Raw genomic sequence first — 25,013 nt, 5'->3', positions numbered from 1 at the left:
AATTGCTTTTAAAACTGGATATAACTATTCTTCATGCGTTTTACAAGGGCAGTAAGAGATGAGCAGAGAGCTGGGATGATCTTGCCGAGGTCCCAGCAAGTTGGGGGAAGCGTTGTCATCGCCCCTTCCCCTTCTGCCTCTCATTGACCCCAAAATGATCTTTCTCCTAAAAGCCTGCTTGCACGGGTGACGTCCACCCGCAGCGTTCCCCAGAGGCTTTGGTGCGTGCCGAGCTTTGGGTGCTGAGCGCGGGTGGGTAAAGCCCGTGCAAAACGAGGCCGCGCGGGTTCGCAGCAGCCTCCGGAGGTGTTCGAGGACGAGGCCGTCGGTTCAGCACCGTGCTCGTACCCACGCAACGTCGCTCGGATCCCGAGGGCGGAGGGGCAGGAAGGGTCCGCGGATGCTGCCGTGGCAGCCGTGATCAGCACTTGGTTCTATTTTGGGGGGGAAGAGAGGAAATTATTTGGATCTATATTTAGAGTTGGTCCAACTCTGTACAGACCGCGCTATTTCTGTATTTCCTGTCGCTAATTTTGTTGCTTTGCTGCTCACGGGAAGCCGTCAAGTGCCCTGTGCCCTTCTTCCCTTGTTGCATTTTTCCTAAGGAGATCCATATATATATATATATATATGTATGTATATATATGTATTCAGATGGCAGAGCGCTGCCGCCTCGGGGGAGCGTCGCCGCAGGCCGGCGGCCCAGCGGAGCGGAGACACCCCGTAACATGGCCTCGTAACGCCAGCCCGCTCCCCGCGCTGCTCCCGCGAGGTCGGGCCGGAGGGAAGGGGCCGGGGCCGGGGCCGGGGGCGGGGGCGGGGGCGGGGCCGGGGGCGGGGCAGGGCCGGGCCGAGGCGGCCCGCGGGAGCCGGAGCGGGGGGGCCGCGGCGCGGGGGGGCCCGCCGGGGCGCGGCGCGGGGCGCAGCCGGCGCCGTTTGGGCGCCGCACCGGCGGCGCCCGGCGCCGTTTGGCGGTTGCGCCACCTGCGGCTGCGGCTGCCGCTGTCAGTTGGGCGGCTGGGTCCCAACATGGCGCCGGCGGCAGCGGGGGCGGCCGCGGGCAGCGGGGCCGCGCCGGGCGGATGGACATACTGATGACGGTCCGCAGGCTCGCCTCCATCTGTACCATGGTGAGCGCCGCGCCGGCCGCCTCGGCGGCGGCGGGAGCGGCGGCGGGCAGCGCCGGGCCCTGCCGCGGGGCCCTGCCGCGGGGCCGAAGCGGCGCTTGCGGGAGCGTCGGGGGCCGCGAGCGCGGGAGGCGCCGCCGCCGCCGCCGCCGGGGTGGGCCGGGCGGCCGGGCGGGAGGGAGGGGGCCGGGCCGGCCGCCCGCTTGCTCGCGGGGGTCGGGCGGCGGCGGCGGGGCGGCGGCGGCCGGGCCGGGCAGGGCGCGGCGCGGTGCGGTGCGGTGCGGTGCGGTGCGGTGCCGGCCGCGCTGCCCGGCCGCTGCTCCCGCGGCTTGGGGGCGCCCCGAGCTCCCTGCGGAGACCTGCCGCCTTCTGACGGCGGCCCAGCCCGGCAGCAGCGGCGCGCTTGGGGGTGGCCGTGGGGCGCCTTTCACAGCGACGTGATCCGGGGGAGTTGGAAGCATATATGTATATATATTTTTTTCCAGTTGAGTTCACTGTCATTAGTTGTGATATCTAAGCCATATGTAACATTCGTATACCAGTTTATAAAAGCTCTCTCTGTAATCGGCACATACGAATGCGTATAGCAGGGGCCTCATCCGTATCGTCAGTGCAACGCTAGCGGGGGGGAGACTGATAATTGCATGATTATGCAGAATTTTTGATGAAACCACACGGCCGCGTAAATAGCAGAGTGCTTCATCTAGCACTCAAGCGCAGGTGACATAGTGAAAGATTGCATCTCATTAACGATACGCCATGTAAACGCTTCGCAGTTATTCTTAGTGAAGAGTATAAACTGTAATAGAGAGCTGAATCGCCAAATTCCAACTTTGCATCTGGCGGAGGGTGTTTACTCTTAGTATTTTGCTTTTCGTAGCCCCACATCTTAATTCCTCCAAGTGGTCAAGCTTAAGCCCTGTATTTCCTCTGAAACAGTATCTCATGCAAACCAGACAGTAGGTCACAGTGTCAGAAGAGGCTCTTGTGTACCAGCTTGCGGGGACTGATTTCAGGCGTGTGTACAGGGCGTACGGTTTTGTGCTTTTATTTTAATTATTTTTTTTTTTTAAATCAATTTAGGTACTGGGTACCAGTTTTGATTAACTTGAGATCCAGTCGAACAGAACTGTGGTGATATTATACAAAGCTGAGTGGAGTTTCGTATTAATACTTCTTAAAAAAAAGTCTACTTCTCATGGAAATGGATAGCTGGTGTTTCAGTTTCAAGTTAAATATTGCAGAAGGCTCTCCGGAGCTACATAACTCACTGATCTCACTAGATTTTCCAAAATAAATGGTGTTTTTAATTCCCCATCACAAACACAGGTGAAATTAAGGTCATGAGAAGTGTCTGAATCATGACTTGGTTGTGGAGTTCCCTACCCCAGAGGCAGGTGATTGACTCAATCCCATATAATATTTTGAATGCATTCCTGTGATCAGCTGACTGAGCCTCAGATTAAGAGGGCAAATGTAAGGCAATGCATTTTCCTATGAGCACGCAGCCAAATTTGAATACAATCGTTCCAGTGTTCCGGCGATTGTTTTTAGAAACCTGAGCTATAAATATTCTATACTGGGTTCATTTCCGCTCTTGTGCTTATCTTAGTTTGGTTTGGGAAGCTAGAAGCCAAGGAGATACTTGTACCATATTGAAGTCCATTCTGAAGTACTATTTTCTTCAAGAGGAGGTTTTTAACAATTATATTCTCAGCATATTACAGCTTTGGGAAGCAGATTCTGCTTACTGTTCTTGCTTCAAGAGAAGTCATTGTTTCATTTCTCTACAGAGAGAAAGAGTTGAGCAGTGCTGCTAACACCAAATAATTGTGGCTTTCTCCCCTGGAGAAACTTGCTTCCTGCTCCGTTCTATATCCATTTCATCAAATGTTACGGAATTTTTCAGGATCGGCGTTGTAGGTGCATATACAGGTTAGCTAAACGTACAGTCAAGTTTACTCTTTTTTTTTCTTCAGCTTGCACAGGAAACTTAAGGTGCTAGGTGCTATGTTTAAAAATTGAATCAGCTTATTTGCATCTACTTGAGTTAACATTTAGTAAGTAAAAATATTGTTTGCTTTGTCATAATGTGAATATGAAAAATCTAAGCTTTCTTTGGGAAACTGCTTTCTTCAGAGTTATGCTACTACATAGTGCTTGCACAGTACTTTACATCTTTTTACTAAAATACTCAATTTTTACAACACTTCCAATCATCATCTGCCTTTTGGACTGGAAAATTGAAACACAGGTTTATGACACTCTCGGACTCCTTCGTTGGTCGGCAGTGTAAGGACTGGTGTCCCTGACTTTGCATCTCGTAGTCACTCCCATGTTCTGCAATGTCTCTTTAAAAATTAAATTCAATGCCATAATTACATTACTGTCTCCTAATGAATTCAGACTTTAATCAGATCCCCCTCCCTAAAATAACTTCCAGATTCTTGTAGTGCAGGTCATCTCTCCTGTCCCTTGCGATCATTGCATTTCCTGTAAGCCAGTGCCATCCCTTTTTTGGCGATTGCATAACTCATGTGGCAACTGTAGCATTGCAAAGATTGGAAACTCATAGGAAAATACACGTTGGTTTGAATGTGATTCATTGTTTGGTAAGGAGACCAACACCATGTGTCAAGACACATCCATGGCCAAAAGCTGCCAGCTAGAGCTCTGGTTCTTTGCTGTATCCTTCTGGCTCAGTTTTGCTTCCCAGCCCTTGTGTTTACCATGTAGTCCAGGACCTTTCCTTTTCTCTTTGGAAGTGACTGCAAAATTAACTAGGAGACTGAAGTGGAAAGCAGTCCTGAGGCTGGTTTTCTACCCCTGCCCCTTTTGCTTCATGATGAGTGCTTAGCTCCTGTTGCAAAAAAATGTGTAAAACCCAGTATTTCTGTAGTTCCGTGGCATATGTGCAGTCACGGAGAGATTCAAATCCTGCCTAACTGAGGAGACACGGCAAGGAAGACCGAGTCGCGTGGTTCTGACTACGTCGTCTGAACCCGAACGCGCCTGCCACGCTGCGGAGGGCTGGAGGCCTCTTGGCCCGTCGGCGGTGACTACTGATCGTAGGACTGAGGCTTAACCCAGAAATCTGAGTCAGGAGTCATGGGGTTTGGTTGTTGTTGCATTAGCAATAGCTTTTCTGGCATTTGGAGGAGCAAAACAAAACACTTGTGTGGAAGAAAATGAAAAGCATAGCTCTGATGTTTTCCTTCCTCGGACTGCTGATTTGGTGAAAAGTTTGTAGTAAGCTGTTTACACAAGTATCGGTGTTTCTTGGTAAGGCGGTTAGGGTTGCTTCCCACCAGATTCATGTCTAATTATTTGCTAAACCAGCGAGACATGCCTGAAGAACTCATATCCAGTATACAAACTGGTGGTAGTCCTGTTCTGCTCCTCTGAATCAGTACAGCATGGATATAATCATTAACCTCAGTGGTAGCGAAGAGACGACTGAACCATTTGTAAGTAAGACATTTCCATTCGCCAGCTGAATAATTTACATTATCCAGTTCCAGCAGGGCTTTCATGTCCCTGATGTACAATGTTTGTCTCTACTGCGGTTTCACCCACATTTTTAAAACTTCGTTTTACCAGAAAAATAACATTGGGTGGATAGCAGGCAGGTTTCTTGAGCTTGGGTTTTTGGTGTTTTTTTGGATATTATGCAGGAGTCCTGAGCTACCGCCCAGATGAGTTTTTGTGCTGTCCCTGTGTCTGTCTTGATCAGAGGTTATCTATAAACTTGAAGATTTCATGCCTTCACATAATTCCTGTGCCAAGGAGTACTGAGGGAACTATGAGAAGTGAATGGCTCATTATTTGAAACTAGGTTTTCATTATCCGAGCGGAGCCTCTAGTATAGGAGCTATCACAGTTTACGAATAAGGTATGAATAGCTGGGAAAAGATGTTAAAACAGCCAAGTGTAGCTAGTTCAAGAGGTGCTCTGTGTTGTTGCGTGTTTCTTGCTTTCATTAATCAGGACTTTTAACGAATGTTTTTAAGACATTGAGTATATTTGTATTTATGTACATATCTCTTATATCTTGTACATTCATTCCTATTAAAAAATAAATGACTTTCAGTATTTACTCTTACAGACGTCAATTTGGGAAATTCCTAGATTTGTTGCCAAAATACAGGGCTGCACTGTAGATCGTTGTGTTTTGTTCCTTATGTTGTTTTGTATTTTCAGCTCCTTCCCTAGTGTTTTATCCACGTAACCTCTCGTGCACTGGGTTGTGAATACATACGTATTCAGATCTGTTGATGGGCCCTGTGCCCAAATTTCTTTGCTATCATCCCTCCGTGCCTATTTAACTTGTACACATGTAACGTCTGAAATTGCAACCCATTCATAAATCTGTAATGTTAGGTTTTGCCTTCTGTCAGCACCCGCTTCCTCACTTCTCATAGTATTGTTCTTATGTTTTTTAACGTCGATGTGCGAGAATCAGGCTAAAATTTTATTACCCCTCACAAAAAAACAATACTGGGAAATACTGGGCCTTGAATACCCCTGCAGATCTGTGCGTTTGTGCGTGTTCTTATCTTACTGCCTTTTGGCCCCCTCTGAGCTGTACTGGCAGGACACATCCCTGCTTGCCTACGTGCCTCGTCGCCAGGTCAACTGGGAGAAACCCAAGGTGGGGAGAAACCCGGCAGGGCTCTTCTCGGGTGGATGAGCTGGCTGTGGATGGTTATGTAGTCCTGGAGGGGTGGTCAAGAAGGGCGAGATAGTCTGTTTGCCACACCGCGTTTCCAAAGTCGAGACTCTAATCGGTAGCTCCGTATTTCCTGCCCTTCATCCAGCATCCTTTCTGCATGCCCTGGAGCCTACCTTTACAGTCTAATTTTGAAGAGCATGAAATTATGGAATTTCACAGATATTTATGTCTTCCTGTGCTGCAGTAAATAAGGCATAGATCCTGTGGACCTTGCAAGACTAGCTCCTAATTGAATAAACATTTACGTGGCACACTTTATAAAGCATTCTGTATTTAAAAATGCTTTAATTAGAACTGTATTTCAGATTTGAAATACTTGGTGGTAGTAACTTTATTTTGAAATAGGGTTTTGTAGTTTCACTGCAGTCTCCAAAATGTTGGTAGCAGCCAGAGCGCTCTGTAAGCTTCACTCCCCGTTGAAGCGTGGGCAGAGACGGTCATTCCTGTGGGCAGAATATTCAGTGTGGATGAAGAAGCTTCTGTAGTGTTTAGACATGTGGAGTCTTGGGAAGTCCAGGCCACCGCACTACCTGCTCCTTTCAAGGCTATCGCTTTGTTTTGCCTGTGTAAGCATACCGAGTGCAGGAATCCAAAGTTCCATTTACCATAATTCGCTATGCCTAGAATCGCAGCCTGCCTCGATGCATGGAAAGGGATCATTTCAAAACCTAAATCGCCGTGTGGGACAGCTGAGCTGACAGCTCTTTTTATCTGACTTCAGTGCTGCACACAACCAAGACGCTTTAAAAGACGGGGAATTAGCATCTAATTCCAAGGTTTAAAAAATCACAGCTGTATGTTTTATAAACGGTTTCAGAAATACAGCCCCAGTTCTGCTCCCTTCCACACTCCCCCACATGGTATTTTTAGTAGTCCTGAACCTGGGCCTATTATCACAGCTACTCTAGTGACGTAAATGTAGGCAGATCTTATGAAATACATCATCTCATTCAGATTTCTTCCCTGACAGGTTTTTAGTAGCTCTGGCTTGGCCTATTTGCTTTTGTTGTGGTGGTGGTGTTGGCTTTTTAAAACCGTTCTTTAGTCATGCTGTATATTTAACGAGTTTTTTCTAATCTCAAGGTCTGCACGGTGGTGTCCCTTGGAGCCTTTCTGCCCAACCTGAAAGCCACTTCCCAGCTTTCTTTCAAATGCTAAATCTTTTCCTGCTCTAATTTGTTTTAAAAAAAAGAGAGAGTCAAATGACTAATTAGAGACTCCAGCAAGACTTGTACACCAGATATGTTCTGTATACTGAAATCTCGCCTAGATCTCTCTCCCGTTTTTGCCTGATGACATTGTTCTTTAGGGAAATGGCTTTTGCAGGCAGGTGCCTGCTGTGAGCTCAGTGGGAATAAGCTGGTTCCAATCCAAAAGCCGAGGCAACGTAGTGCTGTGCCCAAGCTGGTGTATCGTAAGGCACTTTTATTTCAGCTGGCTATTACGCCAACAGCCACGCTGTGCAGCTTCCGCGTGTGCATGCAGCTGTAATAAAAGTTTAGAAATATCCTAAGTTGCAATGCCTTAATTACTTTATTGGAGCTGAACTACGTTAATTGTAATGGGAGCAAGATAAAAAGCTTGGAGAAAAAGTGTGTAATGTTGAAATTAATACTTTGCACTGAGAAAAAATAGCAAGTAATTTACCTTTGCAGAAAGACTTTGTTGTCAGATTTCCCTGGACTATATGGAGCTGTGAATGGAGACTGTTTTAAATTAACTGATTTTTCTTTAGTTTATTAAAAGTAATCTGGTAACAAAATTAGTCTTTTGTATTTTTTAGGTAGGACTACAGTAGTTGAAGTATAGGCAAGTGTAGGAAACTACACTTTATAAAATATTCAAATCAGAATTTTTTGAAACTCTAAGAGCAGTAATATATGTACTGTGATTTCAAGAGTTTCTTCTCTGAAAATATTGTACTATCTGTAAATAAACTGTAAATGGAGCATTTAAAAGGATGGCGTTCCCCAAAATAAACACAATGACTTAACCAAATTTGTCATAGATTTTGTTAGGATCGTTAATATTAAAAAGAAACTGCAAGTTCCAGGCTGTAATTTTGGAAAATATGAGAAGGGCTTCACAGATCTAGTTACTCTTTTTTCCTGTCCTTTAAGCAACTGCTTCATTCTTGCCTTAAAAAACTCTAGTAATGGTGGTTTGGCAAGTGTAGTGTAGTGTAGGTATCTGTAGCTTTCCCTGTCCCTTCTAATAAAGTAGACAAACCGTTAGTATTTTGTCCCATTACGTTGAGCTAGTAACGAAGCTGTCTACAAATCCGTTGATAATCTGCTGTTAGACAGATTTACTTGTATAATTTCAAGAACACTGTACAGTTGTGTTAAGTGTTAATTCGGGAAAAACAGTTGGTTTTCATTAATAATACTCGTTCATTCCTGGCTGCGTTTTGTGGAGGACTAGGATTTTGCTGAAATTTGCTAAAAATTTGTGGTACTAAAAAGAGGGGGAAAAGTTGTAATTTTAAGCTAAAACCATGTGGATGCTGGACGCGTGAATCAGTCTCATCAGTAGACTGTAGTTCACATTCTGTGCTATGCGGTTGTTTTCAATCGCTCCCAGCTGCTCTTCGGTTCCTCGATAGCTTCAGAAGAACTCTTCAGGTCTGGGCCGTATTATAATTTCTACCGTAAAGCTACTCATACACAGTGGAGAGAAAAGCAGTGACTTTTATTCGCCTTTCAACAGTCATTTCCCTTTTTGCTTCTCGTCAGGCAAGCGATGCAGTCTGTCATCCATCTGGCTACAGGAATAGTTATAAATGCAAATGAGTTTAAGGGCGTGCAAGTGTTTAAGCCCCTGGAAGGTATGTTTCCAGTTCCTGTAGTCAGTTTAATCTAGGCCAGGCAAACTCTTCATATGCTTTGCAGGAATAGTCGTGCGCTGGTTGAAGAGATGATAAGAGTCTAATGATTGAGCATGGTTCTTTCTTGTCTAGTTTCAGCGGTGTGGTAAGTTAGTAGTGTAATTTGAGAGATAGTCTACTACTTTTTTTTTTCTTCCCCCTTGCATGGTGTATTGAGCTGGAAGTAAATCTTTAAGACTTCTCTACCGAGCAGAAAAGATTCACAGCTTCCAAGTTACTAGACACGATGGGTTATCCAGTTACGATTTCAGCCGTACTGTAGGATCACTTCACTTGAGATGGCTTGCTTAGCCAGCCTCTTCAGGCAAGAGTTTTTGAAACTGGGCTTTTCTCATCCCTTTTTGCTTTACCAAACTCAAAAAAATCTGCCCCAAAAAAGGTTTTTGGAGTTCTTTGGGTAAACATCAGTTTTATTCAGTTATTTCCATCTTCCCTGTGTCTTGTGTGCATCAGATGTTGATGTGATGTCCTCACTGAGCTCTTCTGAAAACTGGAGAAAAACCTGAATGTTACCAATTCCCTGTGCTTTTGCTTGATATTCTATAATTCAGCATATGGGATTTTTTTTAAGGGTGTTCTTTAATGTCTTTTTTGATGGAAAGCAGTGACTACCAGGAATATTCTTGGAAAGGTTCCTTTTTTTATGAATGCTATTATGCCCCAAGATAAAAATAATTGATGCAGCTAAGATAAGAAATATTTTATCCTCTGTATGCTGTTGGGGTTGCCTCAGTCATCGTTAGCAGTATTTTTTCCGACGCAAAGCAAACAAAAGCAACAGACGATTAAAATGCAAGTATTTGCTATGCAAGAATTCCAGCCCTTAAAATCGGCTAAAGCCCTGTAGCGTCAGTGGATTATTCTGAACTGCCAAAACGGTGATAGTCCAGAAGGGCCCGGTGACTTTCCCAGGGCTGCCGAAGAGCGCCAGAACGGGGGACGCGCGCTGAGCTCGCCCTCCTTGTTCTCTCTAGGTTCCACATCGGTTCTGCGAGGCGGGTTGTGTTCTCTTCCTGCTCCAGGAGCTACGTGCGGAAAGTTTTGCCATCTCTCCCCAAACCACGGTGGCAGCGCAATTCCTTGAGAGCGTTTCACCGGCCTCCTAGAAGCCTCTTGGATGCACTTGCGGATTTTCCGAAGATGTATTTATTTGTCTTGAGCTAGCAATGAGAAATCAATTCTAATCTCTTGCATTGAGCTTTACCTTTAGGCATATTGTAATGCACTTTATTTGCTCAGCTTTCGTGTGCCAAGCAGGCTCAATTGCTTTGTAACAGAGATTTTTTTTCTTGTCATTATTTATTGCTTCTACAGTTTGACTTTTCTTATAGTTATAAATGTGCTATATGCTGTAAGGTGCAGAATAGTTTCTTCGCCCCAACAGAAATGCACCCCTCAATTCATCAAATAATCAAATATCAGTTCTCGCACTTTGGAGACTTGCCGCTCTCGTTGGATTTTATTTCTAGCTGAGAACTGGGGCATTTATGTTTGCAAAATAGTGACGTGCATAATGTTTCTGATGAGCAGATACTTGTGTGATCTCGGGCAGAAATATTTATCCAGATGGAGAGATCTTTTAGCGGGGGTGAGAAAACATATATAACCCTGGTCTGAAAACAAAGCTGCTTGTTAGGCTTCGCTACCACGCGGTACGGTTCGTGCCCTCCCAGGCTCGATCTCCCGTTGATTAATTTGCTGTTTGCAAGTTTAGAGGCAAAGATCACGGGCCCTGACTAGCCGGACTTTGACTCCAGCTACGCTGCCTCGCTCCAAGCACGCGGTGTGTGATTCCTGCCGCAACGTGACCGCGGCCGATTCGTGCTGTCGCTGTAAAGCAAAGTGTGTTCTGCCTCTCCGTTGCCCCGCGCGGTGCAGCTCTCCCGGGCGTTCGCTCCTGGCGTTAATCACTCCGTGCTGCGTGCCCCGGAGTTATTTTCTCGTGCTGTGATAAGCACGTGTGTTTTCTGGAGCCTCTTCGGTACTTTTTCCCCATACGTTCTTATTTAATTTGCAAGTTTACAACTTCAGAGCTATTTTAAAGGAGTTAATTTGGGGGTTTAATTCCTTGCGCAGTTACAGTTTGAGCCCTCTTTTGTTTTTCATGATTTTGCTGCGACGATTTCAAATGTTCTCTGATAAGGAACTTTAGGACAAACTGAAACTGGGTTAGTTTAGCTTCTGCGGCTGAGTGACTTTAACTTAAGCATTTAATTTATTAAGGAAACTTTAATTTGATATCTGTCCCTGCACTTAGCTTGCCCAAATTTACAAATCTTGGGCAGTAGGTAGGATTAAGCCCTTGGAAGATACAAGTCGGTGGTTTAGTTGAACCACATTATTGCTTTATTTTAGGTCGGTAAATTCTTTACAGCATGCTCTTGTTAAAAATTGCAATTGTTTATTAATTTAATTGGTCAGACATTTGTTTATTCTAAAGATAGCTGATTTATGTCTAGTTTATGTCTAGATTTGGCTTTTTTGGGGGGAGGGGGCATCGTGGAGGGAAACCACAAGTAGCTGGGAGCAGGAAATGGATGTGGGGAAGCAAATGAGAGAAGCTGCTTGACCTGGCACTGGTGCCTCGAAAAATGTCTGTGTAATTGCAGCTTGCAAAGAGCCTTGCTTGTAAATCTGTCAGCGCTCGACGTTCCTGGTGTGTTTTTTATACCAGATAATTATGAGCTTTCCTTGTCTTCTGTCTTTTTGATATATGTTATTCCCTGTAAACCTGATGTAAGAGATCTGACTACAGAGTTTCCATTCCTTTTGTTAAGTCGAATTACTTCTTAGTATCTTTTCTGTCTCTTAGGAAATTTTGTTCGTTTTTCCTTGGTTCTATCTAGAATGTCTTTAACAGACTAAGTGCAGAGCCTCCACTTGTCCGCGTTTTATGCTAATGGCAGAGCGCTCATGGAAAGGATCAAAACATTTATGCAATTATTAAAAATCATTAGTAGCTTCGGGGAAGTAGGTGAATGGGATTTTGCCGGACTGATTTGGGGGTTAGTTCAGTGCTTTTCCGAGGAGTTTGTGTTTGGGTTTTCAGGTGGCTCACCTGTGCTGTAGGAGCTCTGCTTACTATCCGCAGGAGGTTACAGGTGTATCCAGCGCCTTAGACAGCTAAAACGAAAGTCAGGAATCCAGAGTGCTTGGATCCTGCACTGAATGGTCCTAACTCCATAGCCAACAGCACGGATGCAGCGGGATGCGGCCGCGGGGTGGTGGAAGACCACCAAGAAACAGTAGAGAACAGGACGGAGCGGGATGCGGGAAGGCACCGAAGCCCAAGGGGGAGCTCAGCTGTACGGTATTGGTGGGTAAAAAAGAGGAAAAATGGGAAGAGATGCACAGACCACTTCAAATTTGAGGTGGACAAAGTTAAAATTGAAACTGGGATGTTGGTATGCTTTAGACCCTCTTCTCTGGGACAAATAAGACCATACGGATGTATAGCGGTATTTCCAGTCATATCTAGACTTCTGTCCTCATTATATTGCTGGAGACTCAAGGATATATTCAGAAATACACTGTAAGCTTAATACGTTGTAAGGGTAGCAAAGCCAAAGGGAGCTGAATTTAAGTAATTTCTAAAACATTTCTTCCTTCCGTTCTTTTTGTCTCTTTTCTAACTATGCTTTCCAGAAAGTGATAGTATTTCTGATGTAAAGTAGCATTAAGGGCGAGAAGTTGTTCAGAAATTCTTTATATATGATAGAGATGCAAATAACAAACAGAATTATTTCTTTCTCTTCAGCATGTTTTTGTTGCCCTTTATCGGAAAATTAAAAAGGATGGACATGGTTTATGTTTCTCGGTATTTTTCTTTTGCAGTCTTTCTGTTGTACAGCTATAAAATCTGGATTTTTGTACTCTAATATTCTAAAAAGAATTTTATCAGCTATGTTTATTTTAAGAAACTGCAACAGCATTAAAAATCTAATGGAATTATAACAGATACTCAAAGCATGTTGAAATATGTTTAGAAAAAAAGACCTTTTTTTCTTTCATGGAATTTTAAACCTATTGCTTTCTGTCCTCCAGGTTTAGAAGTTCTCTCTGTGTGTTTTATAAGTTTCTTTGTTTTTGTAATGCATACTTCGCTAAATTTAAATTGTCATTTCTACGTCACTGTGAGTAACCTGAAATCTTAAATGACAACAACTTTCTTATTGTTAATTTTCAAATAAATTCAAATGCAAAAACCCCTTCGGATGGATCTTACAGGGTTCTGCTGTAATTCAGGCTGAGAAAGTAGGGGTTTTTACGTGAAACTGTGGTACCTTTTATAATAGTAAATAAAGTCTCTGATTACATTTTCAAGAACACAGATAACACTTTAAATGCTAATTCTCCAAGGAAGTAACACCTTTTCTTGACTTTTTTTGTTTCTATGGCAGTAGTATGGATTATGTTGGATGTATTTTAGGAAGGTTTTTTCCCTCTAACATAATGCATATTTTTTCTTTGCAGGGCGCCAATGCCTCTGCTTTGGAGAAAGAGATTGGTCCTGAGCAGTTCCCAGTGAATGAGCATTACTTTGGCTTGGTCAATGTAAGTGAATTTTCTTTGCTTTAAATGCTGTTGTCCTATTCGTATCCTAATGATAATAAATTAAATTTTGAATAAATTCAGAATCTTAATTTCTAATGTAACAGGATTCTCTTTCAGAACTTTATCTCTGGGCACTGCTGACACAAAGTGGGAATCTGCATAGACACCACATCCTGCCATGGGATGCTAAGCCTTTTTGTTTATAACCAAGATATAAATCTCATCTTAAACACTGAAAAAATAAGTATATTTATTAATTTAAGAGTCTTTGAGAGAAACTTTCCTACTTAGGCACATTTCTAATTGTAGGATTATAATATGCTGAAAGGAACATTATTAAAGTACAAATGCTGTTAGAGCATGGTTTCTGCTCCTTCTAGAGCAAAGATATTTGATGTTACACTGATATTACAATGTATGTAAACCTTAAAGTTTTTAAACCAAATGCATTGCTTCTTTAAAAACATACTGCTCCTGGGATTCATGGATGTTCTTCTATGTGAGGACATAGCCAAGAGATAAATGAAGTTTACTTGGCTGATAATTTTCTAACATGTAGAAATACTCCTTTTTTGACTGCCTTGTGCACCAGTGAGTCCTTTTAAAATGATTTTTTTTTTTTAAATCTGTCAGTTTGCATACATCTGACTCGACTGGGATCTGTTGGGCATCAAGAGATGTCTGTCTGAATTAACCGTGGAAAGGATGGAGCAAGGGTGTAACATTGCCTGTGCTTCTGGAGGAGAAAGGCAGCTGTTGCTTTTGTTACCAATGATGCTATATAAGCAATTAGATATAGAAACAGTGGTTCTGTATCATCCTATATATGATGTGAATATACAATTTTGGCAGAACTCTCTGTAAACCCAGATACGTTTCTGTTTACTGGTCATCTAGGCACATTTCACAGAAAACTGAAGAACAAAATGATCTACCTTTTGACACACCAAGTAAGGTTAACAGAGCTACTAAAGTGTTATTTATTGCAGTGCATTAGAATTCATTTAATTGATTTTTGTGTGCGTCTCTAGCAGTTTGTGTTCTCGGACACCAAACTGTCTAAAGACATTGAATTATATTCCTTAAGTATGGTGTTAATGGCCATTCCGAAGCTTCTGAGGTTTGTGCCGTAATGAGAAAAATGGAAGGCATCTCCAATTGTAACATAAATAGCAGAGCGATGAATACTGTGAAGAAAAAAATAGCGTTCTAAAAATAACCAGAGTGAGTTTACCCGCATCCATACGCTGTTTGGAAGGACAAAATATGACTAATACTGTTGTGCTTTATTTCTTGCAATCAGCTTCTCGGGGATAGTCGTTTTCCTGCTGCTGTTCTGGAGATCTTTTTCCTGAGTTATTTCTAGGTCTTTAATGAGAAAATAAATCAGAGCAGTGTAAAGAATGTGCTTTCACGTCACGCGCTGCAATCGCGCTGCACGAAGCCGTCGCATTTTGCTCCTTGTTCAGGTGTTCCCACTCTCGTTTCTCCTTTGCGTCAGCACTAGTAAACGTGCTGAACACCCACTAAAGGTGCTGAACCCATGGGCGGTTTTTTTTTTTAAAGGCTGGATTTCTCTTTGGATCAGTGAGCTGACCCCGTTTCCCTGCAGTCAAACATTTGCCAGAGCCACTGCAGGGTGTGGGAGAGGGTCTGACTGCTTCTTTTGACATCCCGCTGTTAAAATGGATTGTGTGATGGGAGGCAGCAGCCTAGGAGGGACGGAACAACGCTTCATTTCTAGAATTTGGTCTTGCTCGCCATTTTAGAAAGCTTTTGTCTTAAAGTGAGTCCCCAAACTTTAATTTTACATTGAAAGTATAAAATTTTTGAAATCGAATTATGTTGCTTCTAAATACGGTCAGTTTTAAGCAACACATTTTTTGGCTTTTGAAAAACTTATTTATTACCAGAGAAACCATGACAAAAAGAGTTGTTAAAACTTACGTGGTTTTCCTGCTTTTTCCTTTGTACTTTAGGTCACATTAGACTTTATCCACCCGAATTGTCTATTTGATCTGTGCCTGTCACTCTAGGATTGCAAATATTCAGCAGCCCATTGAGTACTGCCATGCCAACCTGTTTTTTCAACCTGTTTCTTTTCTGTTTTTATTTAAGACAAATGGTTACATCCCTCTTTTTACAGCAAAACTAAGGTCGTGACTGGGAAGACCTGACTACATTGCATTCCTAAATGCAAACAGATTGAAGTTACAATTGTAACACTGCTATATAATAGCGTGTTTCTTTTAGAGAACCGTCTGTAATACAGAGAAGGGTAAATCAGTAATTGATTTACTCAAGTTTGAGCAATTCAAGGCCTTGCGAAAGTTGGTAGGATTTTGTTCTAACATTAGAAAAGCCAGAATTTCTGAATTAAACACAGCACAGGGTCTTTTTGTAAAGTGCTTGGCATGCCGTGACATATCTAAAATGTAAACAGGCAAAACAGTGATTGGAGAAAGCAAAGTTCTTCCAAATTACTTTATTATGTAAAGGTAGTAACAAACAAAGCAGCTGAAACACTCTTTAGAAGGACATCTGTAAAATTTAAAACATTCCCTAAAGTGTGTTATTCGCCACATCTCTTTACGAGTGCTACCATGCATCCTGCATCTGACTGTCAGAAACTTTTTAAACTATTTGGACCGAACTTTAACTCTTCCATTTGGTTTTACGAATTTCTGTGTGGATAACCCCAAAGCTGTACAGGTGCAACTGATGCATTTCGTACCTTTTGCCATGTTTTCTCCTTGAATACAGCCCTAAAATCTCACCAACTACCTGCTTTGTAAACGCTCTCACTTAGGGTGCACCGTGACCTCCCATTTTTTTGATAAGGCTAATTCAAGTTTCTTCTGTCTCTTAAAATATTTTCTGGGATTATTATAGACAAATATATTGGATATGATTGTTCCAAGACAAAGTACCTAATTGCGACAGAGCTTCACCAGTTTTGGTCCTTCTCTTGCTTATTTTGTCTTTCATGAAAATTTAATTACTGTGATGTTTATTCCATTTTTTTAGGTCACAAACAGAAGAGTTAGGTTCTATCCTAATTCACATGCTCAGCTTGTATATTTGTTTTGCTCATGTAAATAAGTTTTGACTGTTGTTCCATGTTGTTTGCATATGGTATAAATTAATGTTAATGTACATAGAAGGCTGTAACCTTTTGAGCTGTGTGAATTAATTTTCTGTTTCTCTCAGTCAGCAAACTGATTATTAACTTGCAATCATTCTGCTACAATAATTATACCAAATTCTGGTGAACACCAGTGGCCATATTCTCTGAGTGCCACTTAATATGATGATCCATGTTCTGTAATCAGATTATTTGTATGTTCGTTTTGTTTATTTAAAATCTTTTGCTCTCGATGCTCTTGAGATGCAGAATCTCATCACCAGACTATCTGGGGACTGGCAAACCTAAAAATCTTTTGTTTCTTTGTTCTACAGCTGCAGAATAAATTGCAGAGAAGAAGCTCAAGCATGCTATATTTCTTTCAGATGCTGTGCTGTTTTAGATGATTTTTTGGTGGTTTAAGCGTTAGTCCTTGCCAGCAGTCTGGAGCGCTGCCCCTGGAAGCTGTGTTATCGCTGCCCTCCTCTGCGTAACGTGACGCTGCCTTCAGACGGGCAGATGCAAAACAGCTGCTCTCTGCGTTTGCCTGCATCGTGTCCTTCTCATAAGATTTCATTGTAAACAGGAAATATTCAGCATATACCTTGCTAGCTGTCTCAAAAGACTAATTTTGTTACCTGACACGGGCAACCCGAAAACACGAGCTCGTGCGTTGAGCTCTTGTTACCGTAGCGGAGTTGAGAGGACGAGGCGCAGTGATGCTGGTGGATGCCGTCTCCTCCTTTTCCCATTGCCCCGTGCCCGCGTTGCGCTGCGTCGTTGGCACCTTTTCACGTCAGCGCCAGCAGGCTCTGCCCTGCCCGGGACTAGCGACACGCTGTGTCTCCAGGAGTTTTGTGCTGAGCCCTGAACTGGCTCTCGCTTATGTCAGGGGTTTCCTGTTTTGTTTGCGCCTGTCACCATTGTGACTGTTGTCTTCTCTTCCTCTTCTAGCTGTGATGATACAAGGACGAGTCTTTTAGTGAATGTCTGCTAGTATTTCCCCAATAAATGAACTTTGGAAGATTTTTTTCTGTTCTTAATACACAGCATTTCTCATGAGCGACCTCTTTCTTTTGATACCTTTTAACAGACCTAACATGCAAATGTTTGTTTTCCTTTTGTTCTGTTTTAACCAGTTCGGCAATACCTGCTACTGCAACTCAGTCTTACAGGCACTTTATTTTTGTCGTCCATTTCGGGAAAAAGTTTTGGCGTACAAGGTGCAGCCCCGAAAGAAGGAAAGCCTCCTGACATGCCTCTCTGATCTCTTCAACAGTATTGCTACGCAAAAGAAGAAGGTGGGAGTCATCCCACCCAAGAAATTTATTTCCCGACTGAGGAAAGAAAATGGTAAATGAGTAAATGAAATCCTTATGCAGATTTAAACATTGGACATTTAAGCATGTTAAAATATAGCCACAGTTCTCTTTTTGAGTGAGTCCAAATTGTCACGTTTGAACGGATTTCTGGGAGATTTTTGAACTCCAGTTTGTGGTGTGAACTTCACCACCTCTGTAGCATAGGAAGAGAGGTTATATCAGTATTAACTACGCTCTGTCGTAAGAGGATTATCTAGATATCTTTGTTTCTGTACTTAGACCAAGTACAGCGTGTGTACAGAAATCTCAGTACTCCAGTTATTCGTTGGCATAACGAACTCTAGAGGTCTGCTGCAAGTCTGCACGCTCTGGGTTGCGCCAGAAGTTGTCATGCGCTAAACACACTTTGCACAGCTGGTCGAAATTAAAGTCTCAAAGGAGACTTAACTACTTCTAACCTCCTTTCTTACATTTGTGGTAGGATAAATTCCTTATGATGAGAATTGGCGGTTATTTCCCAGGGATGGTTTGTGAAGGAAAGTTCTGTGTGTTGATTTATCATCTCTGGACTTGAAACGATAACAGACTTATGCTGGTAGGGGAATTTTTGCCCCTTGATGCTGGACTTAATGAACTGGTGGCCCAAGGCAACACATAAGAATTTCTTTATTTCTCTCCCTCTCACCAAGGGGAAAAAAAAAGCCATGGTTTTCTTCTCTTCCAAGAAATGCCCAAAGTTTCCTTTAATCTTTCAGCTGTCTGCCTCTTTATTGCAACCTGAGGGATAGGAAAGGGTAATCTAATATTCATTGCTAGGACAACAGCACTGTACCCCGAAATAATTTATAGTCATATATAGAGTAGAGAAGGGGTAATTTGGTATTTTTAAGTATCTGTATTTTTTCATTTTCCCCGTTCTCTTCCTTTCCAGAATTGTTTGATAATTATATGCAGCAGGATGCACATGAATTCCTAAACTACCTACTTAACACTATTGCTGATTTACTACAAGAAGAGAAAAAGCAGGAGAAACAGAATGGCAAACTCCAGAACGGCAGCATCGAGAGCGAAGAAGGAGACAAGACTGATCTGACGTGGGTCCATGAAATCTTCCAAGGAACACTAACCAATGAAACCAGATGTCTTAACTGTGAGGCTGTACGTTTAAAACAAAACAAAACAAAATCTCTTAGATTTTTCACAGGTTCTGGATCATTTTCCCTAATACTAAGCACACTTTTTCATTTATTAGGATAGATGAAATTGCACTCTATTAAAATATGGAGCATAGCGTATTTTATGACTGTATCACCTCTATGTTCAAACCAATACTCATTAAGGTATGTTTCTCAGAAAAAGCACAGTGTTTTTTCTATTCCTCCTCCCTGTTTCCATCAAGGCAGTCTGCACCTGGCTGATACGAGCTGCCTTTTTGTCTTCGTGTTATTTCTTGTGTCAGTGATTGATAGTTTATGTTGTGTTTATACATGAGAGTTACTCACTTATTATTTAACTCTGGGATTAACTGAATTTAATGGTTCTTGAAATGAAAGTCTGTGCTTCTTGGTGCTGGTCCATAGCCACTCTTATTTGACAGCAAAAGAAGTGCCAGAAAGTCTAAAATTAGAAGAACCATACCACCTTCAGACCAGGAATTTGCAGTTAGTCATGTTCTGCTTTGATTAAATAATATTTCAAAAAAAAAAACAAAAACAGATGGGGAGAGAAGAAAAGAGAAATGATTACAAATGAAGTGACTACTCCTGGCATTTTAAATCTGAAATTATAACTATATGGAGATTAAATGTGACTGTTCCACACATGGCAAGATGGTTTCCCTAACTGCTAACTCCTCGCAGGATTTAGATGAAAATCCAGCTGCCTGTTTCTGCATTTTATATAAGTATCTAATGTTAGACTCTAAAATGCAGCAGAAAGCGATATTAGTCTACAAAACAGAATGGAATACAGCTAAAGCTTCTCCAGCTCTGAGAGCTCTCAGTGGTAAAAACTTGTTTTTGCCAGTGAAGTAAGCAGATGCCTCTTGAAGGCTCAAGGGGGAGAGATGTTTTGCAAGGAAGGTTTTATTTTCCATTTTTTTCTCTTTTTTTAAAATTTTTTTTGATATTCCCTTTTGAATTATAACTACACATCAGATTATTTGTTCATTTTTAGTTTACTTCAAGAAAGGCCTCTGTGTATATTTGTAAAATCACGAATCTGTCTACTTGCGAGCAGGACACTGCACCATTCCGAGAACTTAAAGCAACTCTAAAACCTGCCAGCTTCCAAACTGTTATGAAATATTTCTTCTTATTTTTTTCAAGGTTAGTAGCAAAGATGAGGACTTTCTGGATCTATCGGTTGATGTGGAACAAAATACATCAATTACACACTGTCTAAGGTAAATGAAAATATTTTGGGGTGGAGAAAAAACCTGCCCTTGCTCAGAAGGGAAGAAGCTGGGTTAGTTGCTCTGTTGTGCAACAGTTGTAGGGTTTGAGTGTATGGTAAACTATATTCCGTTCAGAGTGCTGTTGATTTTATTATCATGCCTATTGCATCTGCTGTTTTCTTGGTGGTTTTTAGTAGTCAGTGTGCTTTCTTAGTGGCAGGTTAAGAATCGATTTCACTTTGTTTTATGGGGCTTTTAATATGTTACATCACACAGGTTTTATCAAAGCTCAGTATGGTGTGTTTGGATTCATACTGTAGTCTTGTTTAGTTTAATACTGTTACTGCATTTCAGTTGTCTGGTCCTGCTCTTTTTGCTGATAGAATTTGCTCCATGTTGTAGACTGCCAGCTCCCAGGCTTATCAGCTGTTAGGATACTGCAAGTTGCATGGAGCAGCTGGCATTTTAATAGCTGATAACGGATGTATTAATTACTAGGAGCTAAAAGATGACCCAGACTTTGGCTAGTCAATGGCTGGTGGTTATAGATTCTAAAATTTAATGTCTAACACCAAGTAAAATATGGAATGGCTCCTTCTGGAAACAAAACCCGATTACCTTATTGCTGTGTCTTGTTTGACTCCTGTCCAGAAAGTATGTAGCTGATATTCTGGAGGGAGTCGTTTCCAGGTTTTTCTAGTTGAGCGCTAATACCACAGCCCAAGACTGGGACAAATACAGCTAAAAAGCGTTTGGGAGATATGAGTGATGTGAATAAGAGGAATTTCATTTTCTGTGTATGCTGTTTTCTCAGCACTATTAGGAATAGCTTTAAACTGGATGGTCTGACTGAGTATCGCTGCCTATTTGACTTTTCTTTCACCTTAATTTCCACAGAGGGTTTAGTAATACTGAAACTCTATGCAGTGAATATAAATACTATTGTGAGCAGTGCCGCAGTAAACAGGAAGCACAGAAGAGGTAAGGTTTAAATATTTGGGCTAATGCAAATGTTCTCTTAATATGGGCAGCTGTGAATCAAATGAAATCAGTAGAGAGAGACCATAAGACTACTTAGGTCTGTGTTTAGTGGGGAAGGGGGGTAAGGAAAACTATCTCTATGGAGGAAACGGGTAACTTTACCAGAGAGAAATGAAGGGGTTAATTTCGGATTCCTCCCTGAGAAGCTTATACGAGTGCTTCCAGACACTCTTTGCTCCCCCATTAGCATTAGTCAGCTCAAAGCCACTGAAAAGAATCCCCTCTGCTTTCTCTGCGCGTACTGTATACAAAAATCTTAATTGTCACTTAATCCTTGGTAGTAGCCAGAGCACCAAACCAGAGATTTATTCCATCCCCTTCTTTCCCTTGATATGATGAAAAATTGATGTATTCATATAGACGAAGAGCTGTCCTGCAGGCAGGTATCAGTTGTATCCTTAATCTTTCCAAGTAAATGTTGCCCATTCTCACCAAAATACCCATGAGAAAGCAGCCTTTTACAAATCTTCATCAGCTTTTTAGATGTTTTAAGAAGCTTCTTCAAAACGTATTGAAATGGTTTTAGAACAAAGCTTTGTTTTAGGTGATCTGCTAATACCTTGTTCTTTGTTTAACATGTTTTTGTGGTTCAGAATGAGAGTGAAAAAGTTGCCCATGATTCTAGCTCTGCACTTAAAAAGGTTCAAATACATGGACCAGCTGCATCGATATACCAAACTCTCCTACCGTGTAGTCTTTCCCTTGGAGCTCCGGCTCTTTAACACTTCAGGAGATGCTACAAATCCTGACCGAATGTATGACCTTGTGGCTGTAGTTGTTCACTGTGGCAGGTATGTCTCTGTGCTTTCCGGACCTTAAATGCCTTTCCTTGAAATTTAAAGCAAGTCGGTCACTCGTATGCTATTTTATGACAGTACCGTGGCTGACAATATGGGAGTAAGCTAAGCAGCGTCAGAGCTATTTGTCTGAAAGTATTATTATTATTATTATTATTATTATTATTATTTTTAACTTAGCAACGTTTTAAATTCTGCTTTCAGAGCACATAGTCTCAGGCTTGCTCTTTTATCGGCTCTCAAATATGCTGGCAATTCAGACAAGTTGTGTCTCTGAGCCTTAGGAAAGTAAGAGCAGACTTTAAAAAAAAAAAACAAACAAAAAAACCAACCCTACTTTTGAGGAAAACTAAATTAAATAAAAACAAATCTTGGAAAAGCATTTACTAAAATAGAATTAATTTATAGATCCCTTGTTGCCACTTGCTAAACCATTAAAGGTTTTCTTGGAAGCTGGTGCCATCAAGTGGAATAAACTGTGTACTGCTCTTTTTTTAAAAAAAAAAATAACTACGCTCTTTATAGGGCTTGATTAAAACTTTTTTCTGGTATAGGGTTTTAATTCTGTTTTAATATCAAAATATTTAATATCAAAGAGGAAAAAAATTAAGCACTTTTAAGAAAACAGCAGTCGTGGAAGTCAGAAAAAATATTTAGATCTGCCTTTTGGAACTGATTTTTCAAGTTACAGGAAGTTACTGCAGCATGCAGAAACGTTTTGAAACATCTCTATTGCGAGGAACAAGACAGCAGAATCAACACACTAATGTTGCATAGATTTAGCACAAGGAAACTATGCGAGTCTAACTGATTTCTGTTGTGTACAGTTGTGCTGGTTTTGGATTTATTCCTACCGTATTAAGAACCCATCCTGTGCATTTTCTGTAGATTCTTAATTTGATATACCTATAACTATATTTTTATGTTTTAACAATGTGGTGATTAATAATGTTAAATGTGTTAGATGTATTAAATGGCTTGGCTTGGCTTTTTATTCTCAAAGCTGTTGTCTTGTATGAAGCTTTTAGTGATCCTGTGTGACTTTTCTGTTTTTAATTCTTATGAAGAACTTACCAAAGACTTAAGATAGATAATATTTTTTGAACAGTTGACTTTCAGAACTTGTTTTTGTAATTTTACTTTTCATTTATTGGCTCTAAACCAGTTTAATCCTGTGACAGGTATTGTGTTTAAGTATACCAATAATTCTGGAGAAAACTAGAGAAGCAGTTTCTTTTGCATAAAGGCCATATCAATGTAGCTTGTTTTAAAGTCTTATTTAGCTCCTAAGTGAAAAGTAAAGCCAGAAAATTTGGAAAAAAATAATTTTTTTTCATTGTGTCCCTGGATTGCTGTCTCAAAGTTTGAGGTTAGTAGATGGAAAGCTCGTATTATTCTATGCATACAATTTCTTATCCCAAACTACTACTTTTTCGGGGCTGCCTGCCTGCCTTTACTCTGTCTATTGATCCCTCTCCCTTTGAGTTAGGTCATTTTGTTGTCCATATCCATCAGGATAAGCATTCAGGATGTAGGAGATGGAATCAGACTGGGAGAGTGCCCCAGGACCTGGGAACCGCGGTTGCAGAAAGCCCATCCCCAGTCAGCCACAGGCTGAAACACACTTAGCTTTGAAAAAATCTCCAGACCAATTTTGCATTTGCAAATAAAGTATTTCAGGCAGTTACTAAAATTTTTGAACAGTGGTCAAAATACTCAATAGTCATGAATGTGACAAAACAGTGATTGAAATAACTGGTTTTTAATTTTGTCTTTTGAAATACATGAATGACTATCTGAAATATTTACAAAATTGTATATTTTGACTAGAACATATTTGGCAAGTGGCAAAGATGGAAGGTTTAGTTTAGTTGGAAATTTGGCAAAGTCTAAGAAGCTAAGCAGTCTTGTGGGTAGTATTAGACAACATTCAAAGCTGGGAAATCGAACTCTGCCAGTAACAGCTGGAATCATTTGGGAGAGCAGTGGGTGCTGCCTTTGTAGCCACAAGAGTAATGCATCTTCAATCCTTTCTCTGGCAGTGGTCCAAATCGTGGACATTATATCACCATTGTGAAGAGCCATGGCTTTTGGTTGCTGTTTGATGATGACATTGTAGAGGTAGGTACACTTTTCCGTAGTGACAACAGTATAGACAGCATCACTCTGCAGCTCCATGGCTGGCAAACCAACCTGAGGGCTCTGTTGACAGCTAGGACCTAGGGTGGTGGGCAGCTGTTCAGTCCAAAATACCGCAGGGGCCTTGCTGAGCGCATCAAATCTTTACATTTCTGCCTACCTCTGGGCTTCGTTTTCTTATTTAACCTGCTTTGTGATAGTTGTATTTCTTTGCTACCTTAAGATCTTTTGACTTTTATGTAGTCAGTTGCCCCCAACAAATAGGAGTGTAGAAAGAGTGTAAAAAAGATTTGGGTGGTTAGATCCTAAGGATATATGTAGAAGTTTGGACCACTGGTGATTATGTTTAAAAAGTCTGCTCAAGCAAGCTTTTCCTTAGCTTTTCTATTAGCAAATCCATAAATACTAATATCCAGAATATTTATACATCTGTATCGTTCACATAATTATTAACCAAATATCAAATGCCACCGTAGAACTGCTCTTTGTAAAGATGAAAATGTACTGTTTGCCTCTAAGATGTCATGATTGGGTTCAAGGCCTGATGCAAAGTGTCTAAGTACAGCAAAATCCTTGCCTGCACTGAAATAAAGAGATGTTATAGTAAATTCTCCTTTTTTTTAATCTTTGGCTAGTTTTTGAGCATCAGGGGTGACTAGTGATTTGGACAGCTTGTATGACTATGGCAAGTTATCTTTCCCCTATTATTACATTGAGTGTTACTTTCCTCTGTCATGGCTGAAGTATGTGATTATGTCAGCTAATTTTGAAAATAATGTTCACTTTAATATTTAAATGTAAATATGCACTCTCTTTTCCATTCAGGAGATAAGCCTGTCGTTTTTAAAGTAGCTGTAAATAACCGTCTTGCTGTTCTATATTTGTTTTCTGTCAA

At 41.4% G+C, this 25,013-nt stretch overlaps 1 protein-coding gene across 2 annotated transcripts in view; it reads left to right on the top strand.

Moving 5' to 3' along the window:
- Positions 1–1,018: 1,018 nt before the first annotated feature.
- The window catches only part of LOC106489860 (ubiquitin carboxyl-terminal hydrolase 12-like), a 30,335-nt gene continuing 6,340 nt past the window's right edge, over positions 1,019–25,013 (top strand). The window contains exons 1-8 of one of the 2 annotated variants that reach the window (XM_067304369.1): positions 1,019–1,130; positions 13,220–13,300; positions 17,564–17,777; positions 18,678–18,904; positions 20,074–20,150; positions 21,039–21,122; positions 21,776–21,973; positions 24,022–24,100. In XM_067304369.1, the coding sequence (XP_067160470.1) occupies positions 1,083–1,130; positions 13,220–13,300; positions 17,564–17,777; positions 18,678–18,904; positions 20,074–20,150; positions 21,039–21,122; positions 21,776–21,973; positions 24,022–24,100 (1,008 nt within the window). In that variant the 5' untranslated portion in view covers positions 1,019–1,082. The remainder of the gene's footprint in view (positions 1,131–13,219; positions 13,301–17,563; positions 17,778–18,677; positions 18,905–20,073; positions 20,151–21,038; positions 21,123–21,775; positions 21,974–24,021; positions 24,101–25,013) is intronic. The other variant, XM_067304370.1, reaches the window with a different exon arrangement.

The sequence above is a fragment of the Apteryx mantelli genome, chromosome 13 (genome assembly GCF_036417845.1).
Source record: "Apteryx mantelli isolate bAptMan1 chromosome 13, bAptMan1.hap1, whole genome shotgun sequence".
Lineage (NCBI taxonomy): Eukaryota > Metazoa > Chordata > Aves > Apterygiformes > Apterygidae > Apteryx > Apteryx mantelli.
The sequence above is the reverse complement of the archived record's forward strand: the minus strand, read 5'-3'. Positions and strand labels throughout refer to the sequence as shown.